The sequence below is a fragment of the Taurulus bubalis genome (genome assembly GCF_910589615.1).
Source record: "Taurulus bubalis genome assembly, chromosome: 10".
Lineage (NCBI taxonomy): Eukaryota > Metazoa > Chordata > Actinopteri > Perciformes > Cottidae > Taurulus > Taurulus bubalis.
Genome location: NC_136598.1, coordinates 175445 through 202328, shown reverse-complemented (window position 1 = coordinate 202328; position 26884 = coordinate 175445). Strand labels below are relative to the sequence as shown.

At 44.4% G+C, this 26884-nt stretch overlaps 2 protein-coding genes across 2 annotated transcripts in view; one reads left to right on the top strand and one right to left on the bottom strand.

The window, feature by feature from the left end:
* The window catches only part of clip3 (CAP-GLY domain containing linker protein 3), a gene marked incomplete at both ends in the record, with an annotated part of 13168 nt that extends 9646 nt beyond the window's left edge, over nucleotides 1-3522 (bottom strand). Inside the window, one exon of the mRNA XM_079224380.1 lies at nucleotides 3490-3522. Within this exon, the coding sequence (XP_079080506.1) occupies nucleotides 3490-3522 (33 nt within the window). The remainder of the gene's footprint in view (nucleotides 1-3489) is intronic.
* timm50 (translocase of inner mitochondrial membrane 50 homolog) overlaps nucleotides 3521-26884 on the top strand; it is a gene marked incomplete at its 5' end in the record, with an annotated part of 39558 nt that continues 16194 nt past the window's right edge. Inside the window, 4 exons of the mRNA XM_079225009.1 lie at nucleotides 3521-3730; nucleotides 5126-5282; nucleotides 9811-9842; nucleotides 15884-15905. Coding sequence (XP_079081135.1) covers nucleotides 3521-3730; nucleotides 5126-5282; nucleotides 9811-9842; nucleotides 15884-15905 — 421 coding nt within the window. The remainder of the gene's footprint in view (nucleotides 3731-5125; nucleotides 5283-9810; nucleotides 9843-15883; nucleotides 15906-26884) is intronic.

The window sequence follows — 26884 nt, the reverse complement described above, 5'->3', positions numbered from 1 at the left end:
CTCTCTCTCTCTCTCTCTCTCTCTCTCTCTCTCTCTCTCTCTCTATTTATGTCACTGGCGTCACGTACTGATTTAAAACACACACTTTGCATGAACGGAAGCAACATCACTTTCGAAAAATAAATTAACTGATGCATAAAAATTTAATACATTTATGTTTTTGTTCTAGCTCTTCAAAAATGTCCTCACTTAAAAAAAAAACGTCTTCAATTTAAAAAAAATAGTTTACCACCCCCCAAAAAACAACAACATCCTAACTTTCAAGAAAGATCTTCAATGTCTAAAAAGAACCTCACTCTTCCAAAAATCACAACAATTCACAACTGTCCAAATCTTTGTTCCCTCTGCTCTGCTGGGAGGAAGCATGAGGGTCCGACATCCTGCTGTGTTTGGCCTCTAAGGCAAATCTACAAAGGGGCCACTTGATGTGTTTATAAGATCCACACTAAATGTTTGCGTCAGCTTCACATCTCACCCTCTACACGCCCGTTCATCCCAAAACAGTAAGGGGGCTTGTGGGGGAGGGGGTCCATGAACACTCCTTCCTTCCTGAGTCTTCCATTCAGGTATAGTGGCAATGTCAGTGCATCATGCAGCATCACTCATCTGTGTTCACAGTAATCAGATGGATTTGTTTGCTGTGCAGGATAGAAGATATTTTGATTGTCATATGCACAGATAACAGGCAGTTATTCTGTACAATGAAAAGCGTATTTTGCTGGGTCCTCCTAACACAGAAAATAATAAATAAATAAAAATAAACTTATAGAAAAAATATATGTATATAAATAAAAATAAGGCACAAAATATAATGACACACAAAATAGTGTACAAAATATATAGTGCACAAAAAATAAGGAAGAGTGTGTGTCTCTAGTGCGCTCTAGACTTGCATCAGACGGCCATCTTTGTTCATGTCTGTTCTAGAGTTAAAAGAGTTACCATATTTCAAATAAAAGGACTTGGTCAGATTGTTTGTCATGTAACAGCAATAAGTACATTACACCACTGGCGGGCCGTGTGTTTTCGACCTAGGCCTTCAGTGCCGTATAGACCACATCAGAACTCACGCTAGTGAAAAAAGGGTGTTCACACCACTGCGAAAAATCGCGCCGCAACAAAGGGGGGCGTGGCTTATCGCCGTAGCTTCGCTCTGTGAAAATGAGTTAACTTTTCTAGTATCGACTATGGAAGAAATAACCACTAGTTCTGCTTTAAATTTGTTGTAGAAGTCCCAAAAACGTTGGAACGTTAAAACGCCCCTTGTGTTTGGGTTCATAACACCGCTCAGTGAATTTCACCGACTCCTCCAGGAACTACGGTCTCCGTGGCTTATCTCCGTAAAAACACCGTTACCGTTTCCTTCATCCACCATGTAAATAACCACTAGTTCTGCTTTATACTTGTTGTGTAAACTCCATATACGTGGGAACATCAAACTCCATGGTGTCTGGGTTCATAATATTATCCGTAGTCCCACAACAGCGTCTGAATGAAGCCGCTACCAGCGCTGGTTCAGGCGGAGCAGCAGCAGTTTCATTCAGCGACGGCAAGACGGCGGTGGTGACGGGGCGGAGATTCTCAACGCTGATTGGCTGACGCAATTCTGGAGTCACGGGATGTTTTCGCCGGAGTTGGGAAATTTCAACTTGCGCGAATTTGCGGCGCGTCCTTCGCTCTGTTCGCCCCGCTTCAAAAGCTCTATTCACGCCGCCTCAAACGCATAATTCGCGTCGCCCGCCGGAAAATTTGCGTCTTCGCAATCTGTCGCGTCTGTGCTTTGACTTTGCATGTAATCTACTCGTGCGAATAATTTGCGTCGCGTGTGGTGTGAACACAGCATTAGCAGGCCCTGACAGCCCACCACTGCATTACACATACAATTAATTTGGCTTGGTGATTGCATGTGATAGTATATAAGATACTGTTTAAAAAATAGAAAACATGAACATTTACAATAGCAGAAACAAACAAACACATATGTATGTATGTATGTATGAAAAGAGATATTAAAGAGTCATGTGTATATAATGGAGAATAGTTCTGCAAGCGTATACGACTATAATATCAGTCATGTTCTCTTTGGTTCCTGCTTTTATTGAATCGATGCCGAAAATAACAGTTGCATTAGTTACTATACAACTTTCAAAGTGTTTACCGGCCCTGTCAGCGTGCTGCTCTGTCTGCGCTGTGTTTGCATCCAGATAATTGACCTAAAAGCCTTTAGCATGAGGCATACATGATGGATTACAGTGCACACTGCCCTCTGGTGGTCGCGGCGCTAACAACAAGACTGTATATTTTGAAATGTTGAAATGCCTTTACACTTTTAACGTTGCTTACTGACAGTTTCTGTGAACACTTGATTGAACATCTTTGGCTTTTTAATTTATTTATAAGATAAAAAAAAACACGTTTTGTTATTTCTAAAGAGCATGTATCATGTGATTTGCATGTGGACCGGTGATATGATGTATCAGCATGTGCAGTTTGCTTTAGCAGTGGCCCACAGAGCAGTGCAGCGTTATTAGGCTGTGCACAAGCCATCTAAATGTGGCTGCAATTGCACAATGCATTCAAGAGTGAATGCCAAATAGGTCCCACCCACAGACAGTTGGCAGTATTTTTCAGCACCCTTTGTGCGTAGCTTTATCTCAATGTGTATCTTCCTCATTGTTCTTTGCACCTAGGTACATTGAGAGTTGGATTCCTCTGGCTGTTAAAGCTGATTCTGATTGTAAACGGAAGCTGTTATTGTGTTTTGTAACACATTATTGCAGGGCTCTCAAGTGTCACGCATTGAGCGTGACTGTCACGCATTTCGGTCTTAAGTCACGCCCTCCCGCCACACATCGTATTTCTCACGCTGAAAAAACCTCTAGGCTATTTAATGTGCCGCAGCGCGCAAACATGACCTGGTCGCTGCCCTCACCATGGAGGAATCAAGCGCGTCTCCCCGAATCACCTGCCAATCAATAAAAAGAAATGGGCTACACGAATAGCCAATCAGAAAAACGTATCTGTTGTATCTGGGTGAAATGTAATCCAGCAACCAATGAAAATAAAGCTAATAATAATATGGGGGTAGGGGGGCTGGTCTGTGGGCATACAGCATGGGCGAAGGCGCGGCCGGGGGGGGAAAGGAGGAGGAGGAGGATATGTCACTCTTAACTGTCTTAAAAACTTGAGAGCCCTATTATTGTATTCCTACAGGAGGTTCAGGTATGTATTAAGGTATAACATACAGGTGATGTAAGTGAGCAGAGTTTGGGCATTTTGCCATCAACCAACATGGCCCTTCTATGTCGCAATCGAAGGTCAGACTAACTCTGGCTCCTGATTGGACAGGACGCTGTAGCACCCGCCCTCCTCCTCTCCACGCGGCCTATCGCAGAGACGGCTCTGTCCTCGCGCTGCTCTGAGAGCTCCTCCTGCCTGTCACTGAAACCAGCCCTAGCCAATCAAATACGTTTGTCCTTTTCACGTTACATTCGCCGGGCAGTCAGCGCTACAATCCAACATGTCGGCTACGTCTGTGTTCCCCATGTGTGTGCGAGCGACCCGGGGCCTCCTGCGGCTCCGGAGCGGGGCGGCGGGAGCCTCCTCCCTGACTGCGGTGGACATAGTCCGGACTCTCTCCACTGACAAGCCGCCGACAGGGACGGGCAGTGCGACGGGCGGCTTGGCTCAGGCGATCCTCCAGCAGCGGCTCCAGCAGCAGCAGAGTCAGGTGGGACGGCTAACCTGCGAGTGTGCGCTCGATTCGTTTAACGTCTCGGCGATGATGATGGCGGGGGGGTGGGGGCAATGCACTGCAACTCTTGGACGTAAAAACCCCGCCCAGCCAAAGTGTCCATGCAGCTCAAATCGTAGCCACTTTTCTGACATTTTCAGTCTCAGGTTTAAGCTAAAAAGCTTATTTACACCTACACGTTTGGCTGTCAAACGGAGAGTAGCAGACCGTGTTGGTTGTGTACTGCGTGTCATGTGTCACGATGCATGTCAACGTCACAGATATGACATTTCAGCTCCACTCGGTGTGTTTGCAGAATGAATGGACCTGAGATTAGGGAAGCTAACAGGTTAGCTAGCTCACGCTAGCATGCGTTTAGCTGTAGGTTAATTGGCAGGGTTAACGTTTGTAACGCCCGGGAGAGACGCGTCAGTTTACCGGCTTTACGTCTGAGGCCAGTCGGTGCGTTTCCCAGCAACATAATGAATTACATCAGCTGTGCTCCCTTGCTCTGGTGAGCTATGGCGGTTAGCATCGGTCTAACCTGAGCCTCCTCTCTGGCTCATTAGTGTTTAAGAGTCCTGCTTGTATCAGCTACTCGCAGGCACGCGCACTAAACCAGCCGCCTTTGACGAAGCGACGTGTTGTTCTAATCTGCAGCAGCTGTTAGATTCAGCGAGCTGACAAGCCAAGGTTTGTTGGTTTGAAGGTCAGAACAACCCCGTCCTCTCCTCCCCGCGTCCACTCAAACCTTACCGGAAATCTCCACCACGCACGCGCACGCCATGTGTTGGTGTTGCTATAACGCATGTTAATAACGCGGTCAGTTGTTAGCTAAACCGACAGCAGTACTGACTTTCATTTTACAAGCCAATAGCACAAGTCACAAAAACCAGAAGTTTTGTGTACAGAATGAACAACATGATCTAGTTACAACATAGTCCATATGACATGCATCAGAATCAGGACCCGCTTTATTGGCCATGTGTGTGTACACATACACATATATATATATATATATATATATATATATATATATATATATATATATATATATATATATATATATTGAATTTGATGCCGGTTACACTTTGCTCTCTTCGTACCTAATGATATACAAATAAACAAGAGAAATATACATGATACATATGAGGGTACTAGCAGTAGAAGCACCAATAATAGCAGAATAACAAAAAAATATGACCACTAATAATAAACGCAGCAGTCGATAATGTAGTATAATAATGATTTAAATCAGAAATAGCAGGAGTATTAATGTAAATGTGACTGATGGTAATAATAATAGTAGTGGCAGTAAGCGCGACCACGGTCCAGGTATCCCCACCATCCATGATGGTTAATGACTATTATTATTGTTATTATCTTTACCAGGGCCAGCCTCCTCCTGAGGGAGGGGAGGGCGAGAAGGAGGGAGAGCACACGGAGGACAAGAAGCAGAAGGAGAACATGGCCTACGCAAAGAAGATGGTGCTCCGGCTCGCGGGGCTCATGGGAGTCGGCGGCGCGGTCGGCATGGTCTACCTATTCGGTGAGTGCTGAAACTTTAGAGCGTCTGCAGAAATAAAAAGATATTCAGGCTCGCAAATCTCAGGCCTACTGATTATGTGCAGAGACTAAAGTGCTGCTTTGCCCTCAAACTGGTTTGAGAAGAAGTTGTGCAGACAAGGAGTCATTGCAGCTCAGTTAGACACTTGACCCTCACCATCAATTTCTCGTGCTTGTGACCTTGGAGTGAACCCACAGTTTACAATTATATGACGTGAACCTGGTTTCTACCTCTTGGCCCACACTGGCTGCACATCCATCGCTTGATTAAATCTGAGACCGATCCTGAAGCAGGTCACGGTCTTCTGGCTCTGGAGAGGTTTTTTAATTAGTTTTCAATACATTTTAAGGCAACCAACAAAAATCACTGGGACATGCAGTATATTGCTGTATTTTCTACGCTTTGTGTAAATTAAATTGATCCGCAGAAAATGAACACATTATTTTTTAGCAATGAAGTAATTCAAAATAATCAGTTCATAACTATTCAAGTATTTTGTTCTCATATTATTATTTTAGAAAAATCCAAATAATGAGTAGTTGCAGCCCTACTCTCTGGTATTTTGGCTGAGCTCGGTTGAAGCCCCCCCCAGCCCACCCGTCAGTGACAGGCCCAACAATGTCGTAAACACTGGGCGTGATGGTTTATCGCCCTCAGCTTCCTGTTTTTAGAGGGACAGCCCACAGAGGGGTGGAGCTAGCAGCTGTCAGTCAGAAGTGTCCAGCGGAGAAGAATAAAGAGTCTTAATTCATCAGTTTGTCAGGCAGAAACTCACACTTTAAGCTTTTAGTGTCTTTTTCCTCACAGAGAATGACATTGAGAAGAGAACTTCCCATGAGGCAGCGCAGTCAGGAGCTCCCATTGTTGGAGTTTGACTTTTAAGCAAACTCCTAAAATGACTTTTAGGATTTTTATTTGACAAAACAATAGTGAGTGATGAGCGTCTATGAGGACCTCAGTTGGTCAGCCGAGGGCAATCCACCTCACCAGAGTGCTGACGAGCCCGACAGGGAGCAAGAACCAACAGATTCATCTGCAGGGTTCCTCCAGGGTTCGAGCATAAGGTGGCTCATAAGTGTACCTGGTACCAGAACACCTTAGGCCGGAGATCAATGATCGACTTTGTAGTCGTATCATCTGATCTGCGGCCGTATATCTTGGACACTCGGGTGAAGAGAGGAGCAGAGCTGTCAACTGATCACCACCTGGTGGTGAGTTGGATCAGATGGCGGGGGAGTCGGCTAGAAAGACCTGGCAAGCCCAAACGTGTAGTGAGGGTGAACTGGGAACGTCTGGCGGAGGACCCTGTCCGGGAGGTCTTCAACTCCCACCTCCGGAAGAACTTCTCACAAATCCCGAGGGAGGCTGGGGACATGGAACCCGAGTGGACCATGTTCAAAGCCTCTATTGTGGACGCGGCTGCTCGGAGCTGTGGCCAGAAGGTCATCGGTGCCTGTCGTGGCGGCAACCCGAGAACCCGGTGGTGGACACCGGGGGTGAGGGAAGCCGTCAAACTGAAGAAGGAGGCCTTTCGGGCCTGGCTGGCCCAGGGGTCTCCTGAAGCAGCTGACGGGTACCGGCAGGCCAGAAGGGCTGCAGCTGCGATGGTCGCGGATGCTAAAACTCGGGCATGGGAGGAGTCCGGGGAGGCCATGGAGAAGGACTTTCGGTTGGCCTCAAGGAAGTTCTGGCAAACCATCCGACGGCTCAGGAAGGGAAAGCAGGGCCTACCCCAGGCTGTTCTCAGCAGGGGGGGGAACTGCTGACCCGGACTGGGGACATCGTCGGGCGGTGGAAAGAGCACTTTGAGGAACTCCTAAACCCGGCTAACATGTCCCCCGGAGAGGGGGCAGCGCCGGAAGACTTTGGGGTGGTTTCTTCCATTTCCCTGGCAGAGGTCGCTAAGGTAGTCAAAAAGCTCCTTGGTGGCAAGGCGCCAGGGGTGGATGAGATCCGCCCTGAGATGCTGAAAGCGCTGGACATTGTTGGGCTGTCTTGGTTGACACGCCTTTTCAGTGTCGCATGGGGGTCGGGAACAGTGCCCATGGACTGGCAGACCGGGGTGGTGGTTCCCATCTACAAGAAGGGGGACCGGAGAGTGTGCTCAAACTATCGTGGCATCACACTGCTCAGCCTCCCGGGAAAAGCTTATGCCAGGGTGCTGGAAGGGAGGCTCCGACCGCTTGTCGAACCTCAGATTCAAGACGAGCAGTGCGGATTCCGTCCCGGTCGTGGAACAGTGGACCAGCTCTTTACCCTTGCAAGACTACTGGAGGGGTCCTGGGAGTTTGCCCAACCAGTCTACATGTGCTTTGTGGACTTGGAGAAGGCTTTCGACCGGGTCCCTCGGGGGTTTTTGTGGGGGGTGCTGCGGGAGTATGGGGTGCCGGACCCGTTGGCACGGGCTATCCGGTCTTTGTACGCCTGCAGTAGGAGCTGTGTTCGTATCCTCGGTAGTAAGTCAGACACGTTCCCGGTGGGTGTTGGCCTCCGCCAGGGCTGCCCTTTATCACCGGTCCTGTTCGTGACTTTCATGGACAGGATATCTAGGCGCAGCCAGGGGGCGGAGAGGATCCGGTTCGGGAGTCTCGGGATCGCCTCTCTGCTGTTCGCGGATGATGTGGTCCTGTTTGCCTCCTCGGATTGTGACCTCCAGCATTCACTGGGGCGTTTTGCAGCCGAGTGTGAAGCGGCAGGGATGAGAGTTAGCGCCTCCAAATCTGAGGCCATGGTGCTCTGCCGGAAACCGGTGGATTGCTCCCTCCAGGTGGGGACAAACTGCCTACCCCAAGCGAAGGAGTTCAAGTATCTCGGGGTCTTGTTCACGAGTGAGGGTAAGGTGGAGCGGGAGATCGACAGACGGATCGGTGCGGCTGCAGCAATAAAACAGGCGCTGTACCGGTCCGTCCTGGTGAAGAGGGAGCTGAGCCGGAAGGCGAAGCTCTCCATTTACTGGTCGGTCTATGTTCCAACCCTCACCTATGGTCACGAACTCTGGGTCGTGACCGAAAGAACGAGATCTCGAATACAAGCGGCCGAAATGAGCTTCCTCCGCAGGGTGGCCGGGCTCACCCTTAGAGATAGGGTAAGGAGCTCGGACATCAGGAGGAGCTTGGAGTCGAGTCGCTGCTCCTTCGTGTCGAAAGGAGTCAGCTGAGGTGGTTCGGGCATCTAGTCAGGATGCCTCCTGGACGCCTCCCATTAGAGGTTTTCCAGGCACGTCCAACTGGTAGGAGACCCCGGGGAAGACCGAGGACACGCTGGAGGGATTATATCTCCCGGCTGGCCTTGGAACGCCTCGGGATCCCCCAGAATGAGCTGGAAAGTGTTGCGGGTGAGAGGGAAGCCTGGGTCGGCCTGCTGAACCTGCTGCCACCGCGACCCGACCCCGGATAAGCGGCTGATAATGGATGGATGGATGGTTCCTCCTCTTCTTTTTAGTCTTTCCAGAGAGCCGGAAGTTGAGACAAAGCCAGGTCTGGTTTTCCCGGCTGTCGTCTTTTATTTTCCGTTTCTCTGAAGTTTATTACGGAGGCTTTACTTGAAGTGATGGAGCGTTTTGCACCGTCATGGTTTACACCCATCTGCAGAGGAGTGGGCGTTTTATCATTTCAGAAACTACTTTGGAAGCTTGGCGGTTAGAGACATCTGCAGTCTTTTAAACGGTTACTTTCTCTCCTCATCTCATCGGTACCGTGGAATAATTCTGTTGCACATGTAGAATACTGAATCGGATTATGCTCTTTTTATGAAACGTCGCTGTCATGTGGATTATAACCTGACAGTAACCAAGACATGGGTTCCCTGCAGATAGGTTTGTGAAATACTTTGTTTTACTGTCGTCACAAGATTTGGATGACGTGCAGATAATATTTACCAATGCTCAATCTCTTCTCTCGTCCTTTTTTTATTTATTACATCCATAAAACTGCAGAAATACGAATGAAATCTGCACAAACAAGTATCTGTTCTCTTGGGTATTTTTCTTGTCTTCATGGGGTTTTCAAGCCGGGGATTAATTAATTATCAATTAATACGTCTGGATTGATTAGTTTTCTGTTTGTCAACTGGTGGATTCATCAACTCATTGTGGTCTTTTATCGTCTGAGAAGTTTCAGGACGAGTGTCTAGAGAAAACCAGAGTTACAGGGCTTCTTGTGACGCTTTCAATTCTCAAAGAATTTTGACTGAAGAAATTGCCAAAATGTATATTTAACATGGAGCTATGAGATCAAATAATGAAGTCATTCATGACATTTGATGACAGTTGTCAATCCTTGACAGTTTCTGGAGAAACGTTAATTGGTATCAGAAAAGATCTCCACTATTTAACAAAAACAAAAGTTCCCCCCTCAAGGCTATGTAGCCATATTACTCTAATAGTCACTCTACAAGTAAAAGTTAAAGTTTGAAACCATGAAGAGCATTTGTGTATCTCTTTTTTGAAAAGGCTCACAGTGTTGTTGAAGCAAAACTAAGAGATGATAAACAGTTTTTTCTTTTTTTTTAGGCACCAATTCAGTGGACGAACAAGGAAACGTGGTGAGTTTTGACCGACACACAAACGCACACAGACACAGGTGCCCACACACACAAGCACACTTCCTCCTAGTGTAATTCTGGACACGTCACCAACGGTGCCCGTCAGCGCTTTAGGGAAACGGGGAGTTCAAAGACGCGTTGCTCAGGCTCCAATGCTGAGCTGAGGCTCTCGTCGGCACACTTTCTCCACGCCGCTGTGAATTTCTTCTTTTTTTTTCTTCTTCTTATCTCCATTGCTTCCCCCTTTTTAGATGTATGGTGGTGTTTTTGCTCACCTCGCAGGCGGGAGAGCCCACTTCCTGTTGTAAAGGACACACTTCACAGGCGGCTGTGACGTGTGGTCCGTCTGACCAGAGGCGTGACTGAGTGAGCCGTCGCTGTGGGAAAGCCAGGAGCACACTTATCTCACGGCTCGGTCATTGTTCTACTGGGACGTGAAGCAGCACACTCGACGGCTACCTGAGACATCGGGTTGGTCTGAGCTGTGAGTTTGGGATCATCAAAGCGCCCAGTTATCCCAATCCACACACATCCACTGGCTGTTACTTCCAGTCTTCAAGTGCCACTGGCTGATATCCCAGTGCTACTTCAGGGAACGGTCCAAGATACGAATGACGATCATAGTGTATCCGCACAATCAACTGGGTGATGGTTTTAAAGATGGGATGTCCGCTCGCATAAGCAGAGACGGACCTGAGATTATTAAACGGTCTCCCTATCGGTCAGATCACCGGGTACAGCCCAGCCCTCTGAACTAGCTCTGAAACATGGCACAATATGGAGCCAAGAAACCCCCGTACAGCAGGAATTGGTAACATGAATATATTCATAATGAAGCAATCTGATTTAAACAAATAAGAACATAATGTAATCTTAAAGGGTACTGACAAGCTTTTGGAGCTTTCATGTGCATCTTTGTGCTTGTTGACAGATGAAGTTGCTCCAGAAAGCGAGCCAGTGAACCTTTTTTTGAGATTAGATGTATAATATAAGTAAGACATTCAAATAATTCTGCACCAGTTTAATACATCTGAATAAGAGACTTTGGGGTCAGGCGGGACCTGCTGCTGTGGGAGGTGTGGGCCTGGGACGACGGGCCACTTCAAAGGGCACACTTCTCCCACATTAGGGTGCCTTTGTTGCTTCCAAAGAGCCAGAGCACGACAGCATGGCTTCCTGCTGAGCGCTCTTTGTCAGGGAGACTTTGAAGCCGTCGACCAGAAAGAAGGGATTTTTATTTCCTTTAATCGACCTCCTGCAGCAAAAATGAAGAAGCATTACATTTAATGGTAATTATTTAATGTTGCTGAACATCAAATACTCCACCAAGATGAGTGCGTTTTTAGTTTCCTTGTCCAGGTTAAAACACGGATCGAGGCGCCTGGAAAAGATAAGCTCGGCCCTCTTGTTTGGCTGCAGATGTCTCAAAGAACCGGGCTTTGACATTTGATGAAAGTTGCAGGGATGGGCACTAAAAAGCAGGACAAAGAGTCACCAAAATAATCTGGCCTGACTTTTAAGTTTGGTTCGTTCGTTGTTTTCCGTATGGGACCGCGTGAACCTGGCGGTGATGCGTGGCGAGAGGTGTGGTCGTGGGAAAGACGGACAGTCCTTTGTCTCCGCTGGGTCCGCTTCCTTACAGCCGGGGTGGGGGGGATCGCCGCTGCCGCCTCCTTCAAAGAGCACACTTTTCTCACCGGGACATCCTGTCGGGAGCGTCCAGCTGAGACGGCACACGCCGGCCCTGTGCACGCTTATCTCACCTCCTCGACCCCCGGGGCTCTTTCTGGTCTCGGGACACGTGGCGTCGCTGTGCCGGTGTGTGGGAACTCTGGTTTACTTCAAAGAGGAAGAGCTTTCTCCACTTCACCTGTAGATGGCTTTGCTGTTACACTAATGATCTGCATGTTGTGTTTAGAGAACCTTTTTTTATTTGAGAAGTCTTCGTGCCATGAATCAGATTTAAAAACTAACGCAAATGTAATCTATTCGATTTATTTAATCGAAATTGAAAAAACAATGGAATCAATAGACATTTTTTCAAGTGTTATCAATATTGGGAGGGAATAATTAGGCTCTACATGCTATACATATTGAAGTTATGACATGTTTAGAGTCCTCTCTGCTGTGTAAACAGCCTCTAGTTCAGTCAAAGTCCCTGAGCCAATCACAGCTTCTCAGGTGCACTGAGGAGTGCAGAGTTATGTTTCTTTACTGGATGTGTTGAATGCAAACGGCAATGTTTTTTTTGTGAACATTTCAAATTGAACATTAAGTGATTTGATGAAATATTTATATTTTAAGCTTTGATTGATTATGTATTCTGTCGGAAGCTCTTCAATCCAACGATATGTTCTGCTTTTACAGTCCAGCTTTGCTAAGCGACGTGTCTTTGGTCATGTGGTCAAAGAAAACATCAGCGAGTTTGAACCGAGCAATGAAAATGTGACCTTTGAGTACTATGGCATGATAATCATCACAGTGCTGGTAGTGTTGTTTCCAGATGTTGTCTGTGGGATTTTTAGGGGACAGTTGAGTTTTTTATAATCCCGGTTTTGAGTCACAGAATGGATTTGTTGAAATCATTACTTGACACCTTTGGTAACTAGTTAATCATTATTACACTTTGTCATCACTTCCTCGTCACTGAACAGACAGAATGAGGAATTTCAACACCTTTTCTTCGGACCAATCCGGTAATAAATCATTCAAAAAGTAATCGTACATTTCAGCTTGACCTTCTCTCTCAAACCTTCTGTCGTAGCAAGAGGTCAGAGGTCACCTCATAACTGATGATGTTCCTGTCGAGCGTTTGTGTTCTCGTTGGAGTTCTGTGAGGATGTGGGAAACCAGGGACCGTCCTCTCTTCCATGCCGTCTCACACCTTATAACCCCTTTCTGGCTGTATCCTGTCTAACCAACAGGCAGACGGGATCCCTTCAAAGCCAAGGAGGGCCCCCCAAAAGATGTGCAGGAGGCTCTTCAAAAGAACACCCTTCTCATCAGCTCGACATCTTGTGTTCGCTCCTCTCGGCCTTGAAGCCATCAGACGAGATCAAATTACATCTTTCGAATCCATTCTTTCATCAGACGTCCTACAACGTAATATTCTGCTTTCCCAAAGTCTGTCGTTCTTACGTGGGAATGAGGGCGATTACTTATTCATCTGCCTCGTAGATCTTCTGGGAAATGATTTGACGAGGCTATTTACAGACAGAATCAGCAGATCGGGGTTCTCTTCCTTTTGGACGCATACTTCAAGTTATACACGTGCCACCAGAGAGGAGTCACAAGACACTTCCTCCAGCATGACTCCCGTAGGCCGCGGTATTTTAGGAATGTTGGCTAGTCCCTGACAGCAAGTGTGCACCTGGCATGGTAGCCCCTCCCATCAGTGTGTGAATGGGCGATTGATGACATGGAGTGTTCCAAGTGGTCGGAGAACTAGAAAAGCTATAAAAGTACAGTCCATTTACCATGTAACGTTAGCCAGAGCTAGCAAAATCTCAACAACTCAGCAATAGTTTATGCGGTTAACCACCGTTTTTTAACGCAACATATCAGATATCAGAATGAATACCGATGCGACCTCTAGATTCTGATATTAATATATTACGATTTAATGAGATCTCACTGTTGCGATTGATTTTACATTTGTATTTGTCAGCTGAGGCTCTCATGTATTTGTAATATTGGGACATGTTAGTTGTATAAAACATAGTTTGTTGTAAGTTATTGTAGCTTCTTCTTCGACTAACTTTTGTCAGCTAGACTCAGCTACAGCCGAGGTATTTAATTAATGTTCAACCATAACTTCCTCATGTGACGGTCCAGAACATCCCAATAATGTCTAACGTTTGCTCTGGTTTAGTGCCATGTGTATTGAAGTAGCCAACAGTTATATTGACGTCTGTATGAAGACAACTACTGACTGTCAAATGAAATGAAGAAAGTTAAAATGATTTAAAATCTAAACTAATATTTTTGTCAGATTTCAAACGTAACTGGATGATCTTAAATAATGCATACTCCAATAATAAATAAATAAAGTCAAATAAGGGCTGGATGAAAAATACACAACAGAAAGCTTTTGAAATATATAATTGTTAATATAAAGTACTTGATGATCAAAAAATGTATTTAACTGAATTGCCCTGCTGCTTTGAATTTATTTAATTTAGTAGTAATGTAATGTCTACCAAAATCCCAGATATTCTATTCTCATCTGTATAAAGAGATTAATGTGTGCATGGACTTCCTGTATTGAAACCACCGGTTTCAGCTCCATCCTCCTCTCTGTGCACACCCAGTTGGGCTCTGGTCCTTCATTACCTGTGCCTTGGTTTGGGACGTGAGTCGGTACGTTTGCTCATAAGAGCTGTGCTTCGTCTCGTGGTGGGAGCTTCTCATCTCCACGGGGCCGAGCAGCAATGTAATTTCATAAAACCACCCGGTTGTGAGCGCTTCCTCGAGCTCAGTGGTCATAAGGGCCATGAGCATTATATTGTAACGCAGTAAATGATGCGACATCCACAGATTGAACATATTGTCTTCATGTCAGAAGCGTCTCGACTCAGCCAGTTTTGTTTTTGTATATTCTATGAAATAATAATAATTCTATGAAGTAAGACGCAGTTGACATTCTTTCCTGCCGTGAAAAAGGTCATAATTTGTTATAACATTTTATATTTTTGACTGGTATTATGTATCACAGACTAATGTCTGCTGAAAGATGCGTAACAAGTAGTTTTTGTATTGCCTCTCCTCGTCCCCCTGTGTCCGGTGGGTAAGAACCCTCCACCCCCCCCCCCCCCCCCCCCTCCCCCAGGCCGCTGCAGCGCCGTGGTCGCACCTCGGTCGCACCTCGGTGCCGATGAGGTCTCCCCTGTACTGACATCAGTTCACCCCGCATGTCAGCAGCTGGCTGCCTCCTAACCCTTCTGCTCGCAGCCCTGTCTTCTTCACGAGACGGCTTCAGATGGCGCTCTCGGCTTCGCTCCGTTCCGTTGCTTCACCTTTTAAAACGCATGAGTCTGGGAGGGTTTTATTTGTATGAGGTGCTTCTCCAAACCTCCAGTAGATGGCAGTCTTTACTTTAGCAGAACACAGTAGCTGCACAGTACTCCTGTGTGTTTCTCCAGAACTTCACCCACTGCAGGTAGTAGTACACAGACTATGTATAAGTGCCTCATTCAACTTCAAAACATCCAAACCGTCCCCCTTTATACAGGATACAGGCTACTGATACTGATCCTTCTGATCTCCCACATCAACTGCTTCTCTTCCCCTTTTCTTCTTTTCCTCCTTGTATGTGTTTCTCCTCCCTCTTTCTTCTGCCTCAGTTTCATCGCCAATCCTCCATACTTTACATACTACTTCTCGTCCGTGTCTTATTTTGTCTTTCTTCTTCTCCAAATCTTCTTTTTCTCATATTCCTCCTTCTCTTCCAACTTCCTCCTCCTGCTGCTGCTGTTGCTGCTTCCTCCTTCTCCTTCCATGCTGCAGAAAAGATGACTTTTAATTTCCCTTCATCGTGCGATCCTTTAGTTGTATAAACTATGAGCGTGATGGCGCATGTTTCCCTCATGTTTCCCTCATGTTTCCCTCATGTTTGCTCCCTCATGTTGCCCTCATGTTGCCCTCATGTGCCCTCATGTTGCCCTCATGTTGCCCTCATGTTTCCCTCATGTTCCCTCATGTTTCCCTCATGTTTCCCTCATGTTCTTCCCTCATGTTGCCCTCATGTTGCCCTCATGTTTCCCTCATGTTTCCCTCATGTTGCCTCATGTTTCCCTCATGTTGCCCTCATGTTGCCCTCATGTTTCCCTCATGTTTCCCTCATGTTTCCCCTCATGTTTCATGTTTCCCTCATGTTTCCCTCATGTTGCCCTCATGTTGCCCTTGTGCATTACCATCGATGGCAAAGGGACGGACTTGCAGTTGTTTTGTGGTCGGCACACATAAACCCTGAGTCGTCCCATCACACGCTGTGTGTGTGAGAGATTGTACTAACTGTTGTCACCTTTCTGCCTCCCTTACAGATTCCAGATGAGTTTGACAGAGGTAAGAACACTTTATCACTCATGATTTGTGAACGTTTATTTGTATTGATTCACTTCAGCCGCCTGTGCTTTCACAGCTCTCAAGCAACTGAATTAATCTGATTAATGAGGTTTCATGTTGTCTTTAAGGGTCCACTATGGGCTGCTTCTGTGATCCCATCATTCCCAGTGCAGGGTTATGTCTGATTTGACCGTTTATTAGTTATTTGGGTCATGGCTTCAGTTTGTAACATGCGGTCTGCCAGTACTGGCCAGGAAGATGTGCGTGTTGTATATCAGTTGGACTTGTATTCTGCTAAAAGAGAAACTGTGTGTGTGTGTGTGTGTGTGTGTGTGTGTGTGTGTGTGTGTGTGTGTGTGTGTGTGTGTGTGTGTGTGTGTGTGTGTGGTCATCTTCTGAGGAAATACATCTATTTACAGTCAGACTGTGAGGACAGGCCTTCCCCATGGGGGCTCAAAGCACCTCCTTATAATGTGAATCAAAGGGTTGAAGACTTGGTGTTATGTTTAGGGCTAGTTATTGTTCGGTTGGGGTCAGGATTCAACTCGTAAAGGGTGTGTGTGTGTGTGTGTGTGTGTGTGTGTGCGCCAACCATCCATATGCCCCTCTCCCATCATTCATCCCCTCCAAACTGCCCAGAAACCCAAGACACACACATACATATTTACATCGTGGTTATTTATCCAGAGAAGGAGACTTGGCAGCAGAGTGACGATGGAGGTCATAGGTCACTTATTACGTAATGACAGAATAGCTAAATTAATATAAAAACTGGCAAAAATATCCGGAGATTTAAACTAACTTTATTGACTGCCAGTTAATTTTGTTGACACAAATTGTTACAAAACATATTCATCAGCGAGGAAAAAGTAAACTGCGAGACCAAATTTTATCATCTAGTAATTTAGACCAAATCTCTGTAATATCATTGACGAAACAGTGGACAATGAATAGGAGGGTTAGGGTCACAAACCACAAATCTGCCTGAGGAGGCGTTACAATCTGTAGGACGACCTTAAAGAGGAAACACTTTTAAAGGAAAGTTAGCACACAGGAAAACAATGTTGAATGTACAAGTGTGTAAAACTTCTTGTGACGCTGATGAATGAGGACGTTAAGCTAAACGTGTCTGCTCGATCCGCTGCAATTCGACTCCCCGTCTGAGCGACTTCTAATCGCCCGGCCCAACTAATAATCACCTCATCAATAGCTCTCTCTCTCTCTCTCTCTCTCTCCCTCTCCCGGAGGTCCACTCTGTCTCACACCTATCCCTCCTCCTGAATCCATCCCTCTGTCCATCATAAAACACTCCCCGAGGTCCACTTTGTACTCTGAATACTGAACTCCATTCATCCCTCCCTCACACTGCGTCTGTAACTTTATTACTCTCTCTGTCTCTCTCTCTCTCTCTCTCTCTCTCTCTCTCTCTCTCGCCCCGTCTTTTCATCCTCCGGTCTGTCTCTATCTGTCTGTTCATCTGTTTCTGACTCCCTCGAGGTCCTCGGCTCATGAAGCTATTGATATGGATATTTGCTCTGGATTGGTTGGTTGGACCCCCCGGGAACACCACAGGTAGTGATGAAGGGATTGTTGATATCGGCAGGCGGTCAGAATTCGTTTCACAACAGAGTTCTGTCCTGGCAGATTGATCTGATTTAAACTCCACAGCTGTTGCTCACACACAGTATGGATGGTTTAGGGCACCAATATACTCCCCTTTAAAGTTGCCTCCCACACTGTAGTTTATGCTGAGTCCCACATCCACCGCCCTGCTGCCCCAGTGGTGTAGTGGTCCCTGGAGAAGTGGGTATACTCTTAATTTTGCAATTTTTTTAAGCAGCCCATACAGCAAAGGATAAACGCCCTGTTTTATAAATAGTGACATACTCGATTTAGTTTACCCAAAAATTATTAACCTAGTATTATTTGCACATTGCCATATGATTCCTGCTGCTTGACCTCAGGGAATACGAATTATGAAATTACTGACCCAATACTGACCCACAGACTGGTAACTACATCATTATGCAATTTGAGTGAAGTTGTCCATATAGACCAGTAGTTTCTTTTGTAAACTGTCTCTTGGAACAGCTAATTTATAAAACATAGTGTAGGTCAGAGTGTGGTACTATTATGAAACTAACATTACTTCACCTGGAGCAGATATTACTGGTCCCACACAGGTGGTGTTATGCATGAGTATAACATATGTTCAACATGAGGCAAACACAGTTTTACAGTCAGAGATTTGCTTATTTTTTTAACATTTATTTAAATAAATTACTTCAAAACTGAATTTCACTTTAAATGAAAAACACAAATCATCCTCTTCCACACATCAAAACCAATTAGATAAACTCAAAAGTGCAAAGTCCTAAAACTGAAAAAAAATAAGGTTTTCAACAGCTGAACACTATTTTAGCATACCTCTTGAGATATATACAAATATTGAATATCATCATTCAAATAATTCAACAATATATTAAAAACAATGTGTTACAAAACAACAATATCTAGTTAACAATGAACACAAATATATACATTTTACAACATATCCATGAAAACCACAGTGACTCTCAACCCAGTGCTGGGTTTCTAAATAAGTGCTCATATTACAGTATATTCCAGACAGACTTGCTTTCTGCAGGGGTTTTCACACCGCATTGCCTTGAACGCATAGACGAGGCAGCGTGTGTCTCTTCAACCAGGTCCTCGTATACTTTTGAGGATCAAACATGGAAGTAGGGGGGCCATTGATATTAATCATCATCAAGTTTGATATGTGTGAGATCAGTAGGACAGCCCTCCTGTCTGAGCTTATATTGTTCATAAGGCTAAAGTTCCTCTCACACGCTGCTGTGCTGACAGGGAATGTTTCCATACAGTTCATGAGTGGTTTTAGGTCCTTGGGCTCACTATTGGGCTCTTCCAGTAGGTCTCGCATCCCGTTCAGTGCTTGGTCTGTGCACAAGTTAAATTGCTTGCACAGTCGCTTAACGTGTTCTTCACCATGGCGAATGCTGGGGTTTGATGGCCATTTACTCTGATCAAGGATGCTGAAGTCCTTGATGACCTCATCTTCAAAAGACAAGCGTTGCCCAAGATTGTTCACAAGGCTTTGTAAGAACTGGCCACGATTGATTGACTTCAGCTTTGCATTTCCTACCAGGGTTATAGAGCGACACTCCCCAGTCTCTTTTGCTTCTAAAGCCTCACAGTATTTCACCTGGACTCTCTTTGAATGACTGCGTTTCAGCAGATGCTCTGAGGAGAGTTATAGAATGAGCTTGAAGCTCCTGTGACAGTAGACTTAGTTCATGGAGAGTGTCATACATGAGCCCAAGGTCACAGATAAATTCAGGACTTTGAACACGATATAATAAACCTCTGTACATTTGTTTCTCTTTGGTGGACCTCATCTCATCAGAACATTCTTAAAGTGCTGCACAAGACCTCCCAGTGATGTCCAAACAGCACCAACAGTACGAAGGCTACTGGCCACCCAGCGTACATCCAAGACTCTGCCAATGCCAAGAAGTTGTGAGCCTACTTCAGCTGCTGCATCTTTGAGTTCACGTTCATTTTTGTTTGACATACTATACAGAGCATATAGCTTCTGCATAAATATTTTAAAGTGATTGACACCCTGTACCTCATCAACTGCATTTGACACAGCTAGTTCAAGTCTATGGACAGTGCCATACAAAGAGCTTTGGGAATCTCGAGGTCAACCTGGTTGCTACTCCTGACTTCTTTCCTAACATGACACTGGCTCCATCAGATACAAATGTTGCCCAGTTTTCACAAAGCCACTCTTCTGTAAAGCCAGCATTCGTTAAACAGGTGAGTAAAGCCTGCTCTATGCCATCTGCTCTCTGATTTTCTAGTTCAACAAGTTCAAGGAATATGAACTCAGGGCTTTCTTCTTGAATCAACGCTTTAACAGAAACTGTCATGACAGGTTTGTGACTTAAAGAAGAGGCCTCATCAATTAGGACAGCTAACTTAGTCGATGATGCTATTATGCTACTGACAATTTTGCTCTGCATCTCACTGGCAACATGTTGTAATATTTTTGTTGCACTGTAACATGAATGAAGTATTGAGCCCATCTTTACACCATTCAGTTCCTGCAGCTCAATGAGGCTTTCATGGTCAGAAAAGGGTCTGTTCTTTTTGGCCAAATGGTAGGCTGTTCAGAACACAGCTTCGGTTTCCTTCATGTAGGACTCAGTCATAACCTCCACTGCATTCTCAATGGCCGCTTCTTTCTGTTGTTCTGCCACCTTCACAGCTTGAGTGTGTGCCTTGGACAAAGCATGTTTCCTGACCTTATTTCTCAAGACTGACAGACTTGTTTCTCTACTTCCCTGAGAAGACACTTGAATTTCAAAGTTCATCCATTCTCTTGAGTGATGCTCCTTGTTGATCCCAATGGAGTTCACACTGCTACAGACCAGACATCCTGTGAAGCATAAACAAACAATGTAACTACTGTATCCACAGCTGTATGTGTGCATGGTCCATTTCTCCCATATACATACAAGTACACACACACACACACACACACAAGCTACCCAAACTAACAATATACCTAAACTTACCCAGTTTTTTGATCCCAACCAGGGGTTCTTGGATTTAAAATCCTCTTTTTGTTTGACAGTACACGGGTCAGGCCAGTCATTAATTAATTAATTTAATTATAGGCTATAAAGGCTAACAATGACCACAGCCTATTCAAAAGTTTAAAGTTGTCACCCTAATAATCCGCATCATTTTATTTTTATTTTTATTTTAGCCCCCAAATAGTCAATTACACATGATGTAGCTGTAGCTTTATCAGTGGCTGTGTCAATACAAAGTGTGAAAACTCTTCTCAGAAAAGGCGTTATAACGTGACTCAATGTTGCACACAAATTAGACCAAAACACAGACACACCTTGTGCCCTCTTCAACCAGGTGCTAAGTAAACAACAGAATAACATTTCCTTTCGTGAGGAAGAAGCACTTGTAAACTTTTATAAAATAAAAGTACCCGTTTTTATGATTTACCCGAATTCATGGATTCCACATGACGGCCCTATGCTTAAGTGCCGCCATATTTGTGCCAGAATCTGGCTGTGCGTCGCACAAGGTCAAAATGCCCTCGATACTGTATGTGCTGTTGGCTGTAAAAACAGTCGCCAAAGTAGCCCAGATATAAGATTTTATTCATCCTAAAATTGGTAGATCGGCGGAATAATTGGCTGGCTTCAATTCGAAGGGACCACTAGCAGCCAACATCTACCCTCAGATTGTGCAGTCTCCTATAAGTTAGCACTAGCTACATTTTACCTCAATTTATCTAGCTAGTGCTACCTAGCAAATTTTTTTTAATCTCCCTTTGACAGGAAAATGCTAACAATCCAAAACATTAGTTAACTTCAGTTGCCATAGCTAACGTTACAATTAAGCAGTTAGCTGTGTCACGTCGCCAAACACACAATGATCTTATAAAGTTATGTTAGCTAACGTTAGCTAGTTGCTAATGTTCTTCAGATTGTATCGTACCTAGCTGTGCTCTTGAAAAGCCTTCAGGCTATCTCTGGTGTATGAGTATGGATTTTGTGTACAAGGTAAATGTCGGGAAAAGAAAGTTGGGGCAGACGCTTAGCATATTTTAAGGGACAAAATAAAGTTGAAAGTAGTAAATATGGATCGCAGACAATAATTTATGTATTTTCTATTCCAAATTTCTATTCCAAATGTCTTTCTGTCTCATTAAGGTGTGCTGTGTTCATTGCCATGACTGTGTTTGCTATCATAGCTAACTAGCACCACTAGAATCAGAAAATACTACATTTAAAAATTCTACATTTTAAAAACTATAAACCGAAAACAACATTTTATAATATAGAAGTGAGACCCACCGTTGTTGACGTCTTCATCTCCTTCCCTGTCGGCATCCTCTTCAACGAGGGAGGGGGACGGAGTGAGCGCGGGCGCTGGGCTGATGTTAACGAAGCTAACAGTTAGCAGCTCCAGTGTAGCCTCACTATCAGTAGCTGAGCTGCTGGCTGATGTAGTTTCGCGAGGACGTTTGCAATTGTAAAAAGAAATTGTTGTTTGAATGGCTCGCTTCATCTTACCTGTTCATTACGTTTTTGTAAAGGCTAATAATTCAAAGTAAATTAACAAATTTGTCTATAGGCAAAACATTTTTGCTTATTAAGACCCGCCCTACTCTGCCTCTGATTGGCTTATCATCAGTTCTCTCCACTTGCGCTAAAAACCTAAACAATCTGATCAGCGCAGACATCGAGTACGAGCCAATTAGAGGCAGAGTAGGGCGGGTCATGACTCGTGCCTTCACTATCCTATGAAATAACATTGAGCCACTACCACAGGGGTATTCAACTCAAATTCAGTAAGGTCCAGTTCGAGAGAATTTCCTCAAGCAAAGGTCTGGAACATCACAATAATGTCACATTTGTGCTATATGATTTTGTGCAATATGTATTGAAGTAGCCAACAGTTTGGACGTCTGAATAGTGTCAACAAATGACTGTCAAATTAAATAAAGTTAAATTAATTAACATCTATAATATTTATTATTACAGATTTCCCATTTAACTGGAATAATTATAAATAATACATTCTCTAATAGTACATACATGATCTTCTCTTATTTGAGGTAAAATAAAGGATTTAAAACAAATCTTTTGAAAAATGTGACTTGTATAAATTAATTCAATAAATAAAATAAAGTTGTTAATTTTAGAAATATTAATTTAACTGAATTGTCATGCAGCTTCAAATTCAGTTCATTCTGTCGTCAAGTGATGTCAATCAAAAGAGCCAAGATATTATATTCTTGTCATCTAAAAAGAGAAATGTGTGTTCAGGGCCTTTACCTGGTTATTAAACCACTGGTTTCAGCTCATTTCTCCTCTGTAAACATTATTGTTGGTCAGTTAGTTCATGTATTAGGGTTCTGTGCTCATATTAATTCATGTGTTAGGGTTCTGTGCTCATATTAATTCATGTGTTAGGGTTCTGTGATCATATTAATTCATGTGTTAGGGTTCTGTGATCATATTAATTCATGTGTTAGGGTTCTGATCATATTAATTCATGTGTTAGGGTTCTGATCATATTAATTCATGTGTTAGGGTTCTGTGATCATATTAATTCATGTGTTAGGGTTCTGTGCTCATATTAATTCATGTGTTAGGGTTCTGTGATCATATTAGTTCATGTATTAGGGTTCTGTGATCATATTAATTCATGTATTAGGGTTCTGATCATATTGGGCTTTTAGGTTTATTTTTCTGTGCCTTAATTTCGGATGCGAGTCGGTCCGTGTGCTTTGTCTCGTAGCGGCGCTTCACATCGCTGATTTTAATATGGCTGAACATGACTCGTACTGCTCTTGAACTGATTGTGGGAATAATAAACATATAACAGTCTCTCCATTCTTGGTTAAAGGCTCTGGTTAAGCGGCCCACATTTCTCTTTTTGGAGCGCCAAGTGAAATAACTTCTCTGATTCATGTACTTTATTCAACTAAATAATAGAAATAGAAGCGATCCATCAACAGTTAATAATTCGGAAATAATAATTGGATTTCGGTCCAGAGACAACGGCGACTGGTTCCGGATCCGGACCCGGACCGCCTGTGAGTGACCCATGCACTACTAAATAATGCGCACCAGGCACCAGCGGTGATTGAGAAGTGGGTATACGCAATGCTGACTGAAAAATAAGTGTGTATGCGACGTATACCTGCGTATACCCTGGACTACACCACTGTGCTGCCCCAAATAATCCCTTGAGCACCACATATGGATTAATCCCCCGCTGAAGATAGTCCCCAACAACTATTTCTTCCTGTGTGTTTGACTCAAAACTACTGTGACCAGTTGTTTTAGGAAGTTATTGCTGAAACTATGCATTTGTATTTCTATGCATTTCGTTCAAGATGTACGTCCTCGGTGTTTAGGGAGAAGGCTGTGTTGTGATTGGGATGCTACACTGGCTGCAGAAAACCAGCCCACGATGGCTGCCACTGGGTGTCGCTTAGTCATTTGGACCTCGGGGACCAGGGCCAGATATTCCCTGATGAGCTTAGTGACCAGGGTAAAGTTCATGATCCCTCGGGGAGCACAGATGAAGGAGCTCATCGCCCTCATTTTCTCCTCCTTCTCAATCCTCTCCTTCTGTTCATCTCCACCTGTGAGCTCTCTTCTCCTCCGTCCTGTCTTCCCCCCCATTCTCCACTACCAGTATCCTCCCCCTCTGCTCTCCCCTGCTGTCCTCTGGGAGCAGCAGACGGGGGGCAGAGGGGTGGATGATGGAGGGATTGATGAATGAATGGGTCTAATGGGACATGTTTGACTACAGACTCTGTTTGCGTGCCAAGTGGCGGCATGCCGCGTGCGTGACGCAAAGGAGCGTCGGTTACCATAGCAACCAGGAAAGAACACACACACACACACACACACACACACACACACACACACACACACACACACACACACACACACACGAAGCACTCCCCCTGGATTGATGACATGCATACTGACCCTTGATCCTCACAGGCTTAGGCATGATCTGCTCTGTGTGCGTTCTTCTCTATGCCATCCGATAAACACACACAGAGCACGCCGAAAAATACTGACTGCTTCTCAGCGCGTTAATTTACATTACAGTCGGCTGTCCGCAGTATAATGCACAAACAAAAGAAGAACAAGATGGGAAACAATAGGCAGGGTTCTTACGGCCATGGAAAACTGGACTGAGGCCCCTCCAGTCTCTCTACACCTCCATCTTTACCTCTTCATTTCATCCCTTATTTCCTCCCTTCTTCTCTTTCCCTCTTTTTTTTCTCTTTGAGTTTCTCCCTCTTCTTCCTCTAGCACAGGGGTGTCAAACTCATTTCCACCCCGGGCCTCATCAGCATCATGGTCGTCCTCAAAGGGCCGGTTGTAACTGTAACACTGTATACATTTAACTCCTCCCGAACATAATGTTAAATAACTGTCTTTGTATTAGATTATTGTTTATTCAAGTGTAATAATATTGTACATGCATTAACCCACATTGCTAAAGATCAAACTTAAAACAGAAGAAAATAACAAAGATCAAACGCACGTTGTTATATTAACTTTCTTCAAAGCTTTTTTGTCACAGTTGAGAAGGACATAACTGGTCCAACAAATAATTGTGAGCAAATAAAGACATGCATGTGGTCTGGGGCAGTGGTTCAACTGGTCTGGGGCAGTGGTTCAACTGGTTTGGGGCAGTGGTTGAACTGGTCTGGGGCAGTGGTTGAACTGGTCTGGGGCAGTGGTTCAACTGGTCTGGGGCAGTGGTTGTGAACTGGTCTGGCTGCAGGACCCACCTCGACCCCTTAATGACAAGCTGAGATCCATTGCAAGGAACATTTTCAACTTCTCAAATTAATGTAATGATATGGTGCAGTTTAAACCTGAGGAAGTACACAATATCACAGTATGCCAACACAAAAGAAAATGTTTGAAATATTCCCCTTTACACTCAATTAAAAACCAAAAAGTGCATCTTAAGGACATGAGGTAATACACCACACATAATATTGTTATAACTTCAGCCTTTTTTAACAAACTCAGTGTTTTCATGCACAAACATGGAATAAAAAAGTCGGTAATGAAGTTAACGATCACAAATAGTTCAACGTGTAAACTCACGCAAGTAAAGCGTGTTGTGAACGCAGCATTGAGGAGTGTGAATAGATAAAATTAATAAATAAAAAATCTCCTTCAAAATAAAAGCCCATTAAAAAATCCCCTTCAAAATAAAAATCCACGATTAACTGAACACGGGTCCGTGAAGCCGTCGCGGGCCACATAAAATGACGCGGCGGGCCGGGTTCGGCCCGCGGGCCTTGAGTTTGACATATGTGCTCTAGCACTTACTCCTGTTATTGTTTCTCTCTTTTCAATCCTCCATTTTCATCTCATCTACCTCCTTTTACTCCCACATCCTCCTCCGCTCATCCCCTCCTATCCTTCCTTTTCTTTCCTCCCTTTTTTACTTCCTTCCTTTTCTCCTTTTTGCCCCCTCCTTACTCTTTATCCTTCCTCTCCTTGTCTTCTGTCATCCATCCCTTTTGTCCTACGTTCTCTATTCTTGTCCTATTTTATCCTTCCACCTCTTTCTTCTCTTCTCTTTATTATTTTGCTCAACCCCTCCCTCCCTCTATTATTTCCTCCCTCCCTCTTTAACCAGCTTTTGTCAACTTGTGTATATCCGCTGTCTGTCTTTTCTATGTTTTCACCACGCAACACATCTGACCGAGAATACAGCTTGACATGGATTTCTTCACTTTCAAAATATGTGGCACTCCTTCCAAACAACAACTTTAAAGGATTTTAGTTTATTTTGGGAAGCTTTTCATTTGGTGTAGCCACTTCCTGTGACCTTCCCCATCTGCTTCTACTTCATTTAGCAATTTTATTTGTTCCCCTGAAAAATGTAAGTTGCCTCTTCAAACTTCTCTTGGCTCTCAGGGCTTCCCCTCTCTCCCAAAGCATTTCCTTTCCATGTGACTGTCAGCTTCAACTTTGTAGCTCAAAGCTCTCACTCTTTGATTCTGGAGGACTAATTTCATGTTTACCACTGATGTTACAGATCACAGGAAGCTGTAAACACGTCGTAGAAGTTTTCAAAAGAAAATGGGATACCATTCAGTCAGTCAGTCGTATAGTTTTTCGGGATGTTGTTGGCCATCTGCCAGAGCATTATTTTATTTATTTTAAACTCCATTTAGGTCTCAGTTTGCCATCATGGACCTGGACTGCGTTATTGTCGTCAAACATGTTCTCATGCTTTGGAAATTACAGAGTAACATAATAACGGAACATAATAAGTTGTCAGCAAATCATTCAACTGTCAGCACATCTGTTTTCGTATGTCAACCATAACGGATAATGAAATATTGTTTCTCTCAGGCCCAAAGA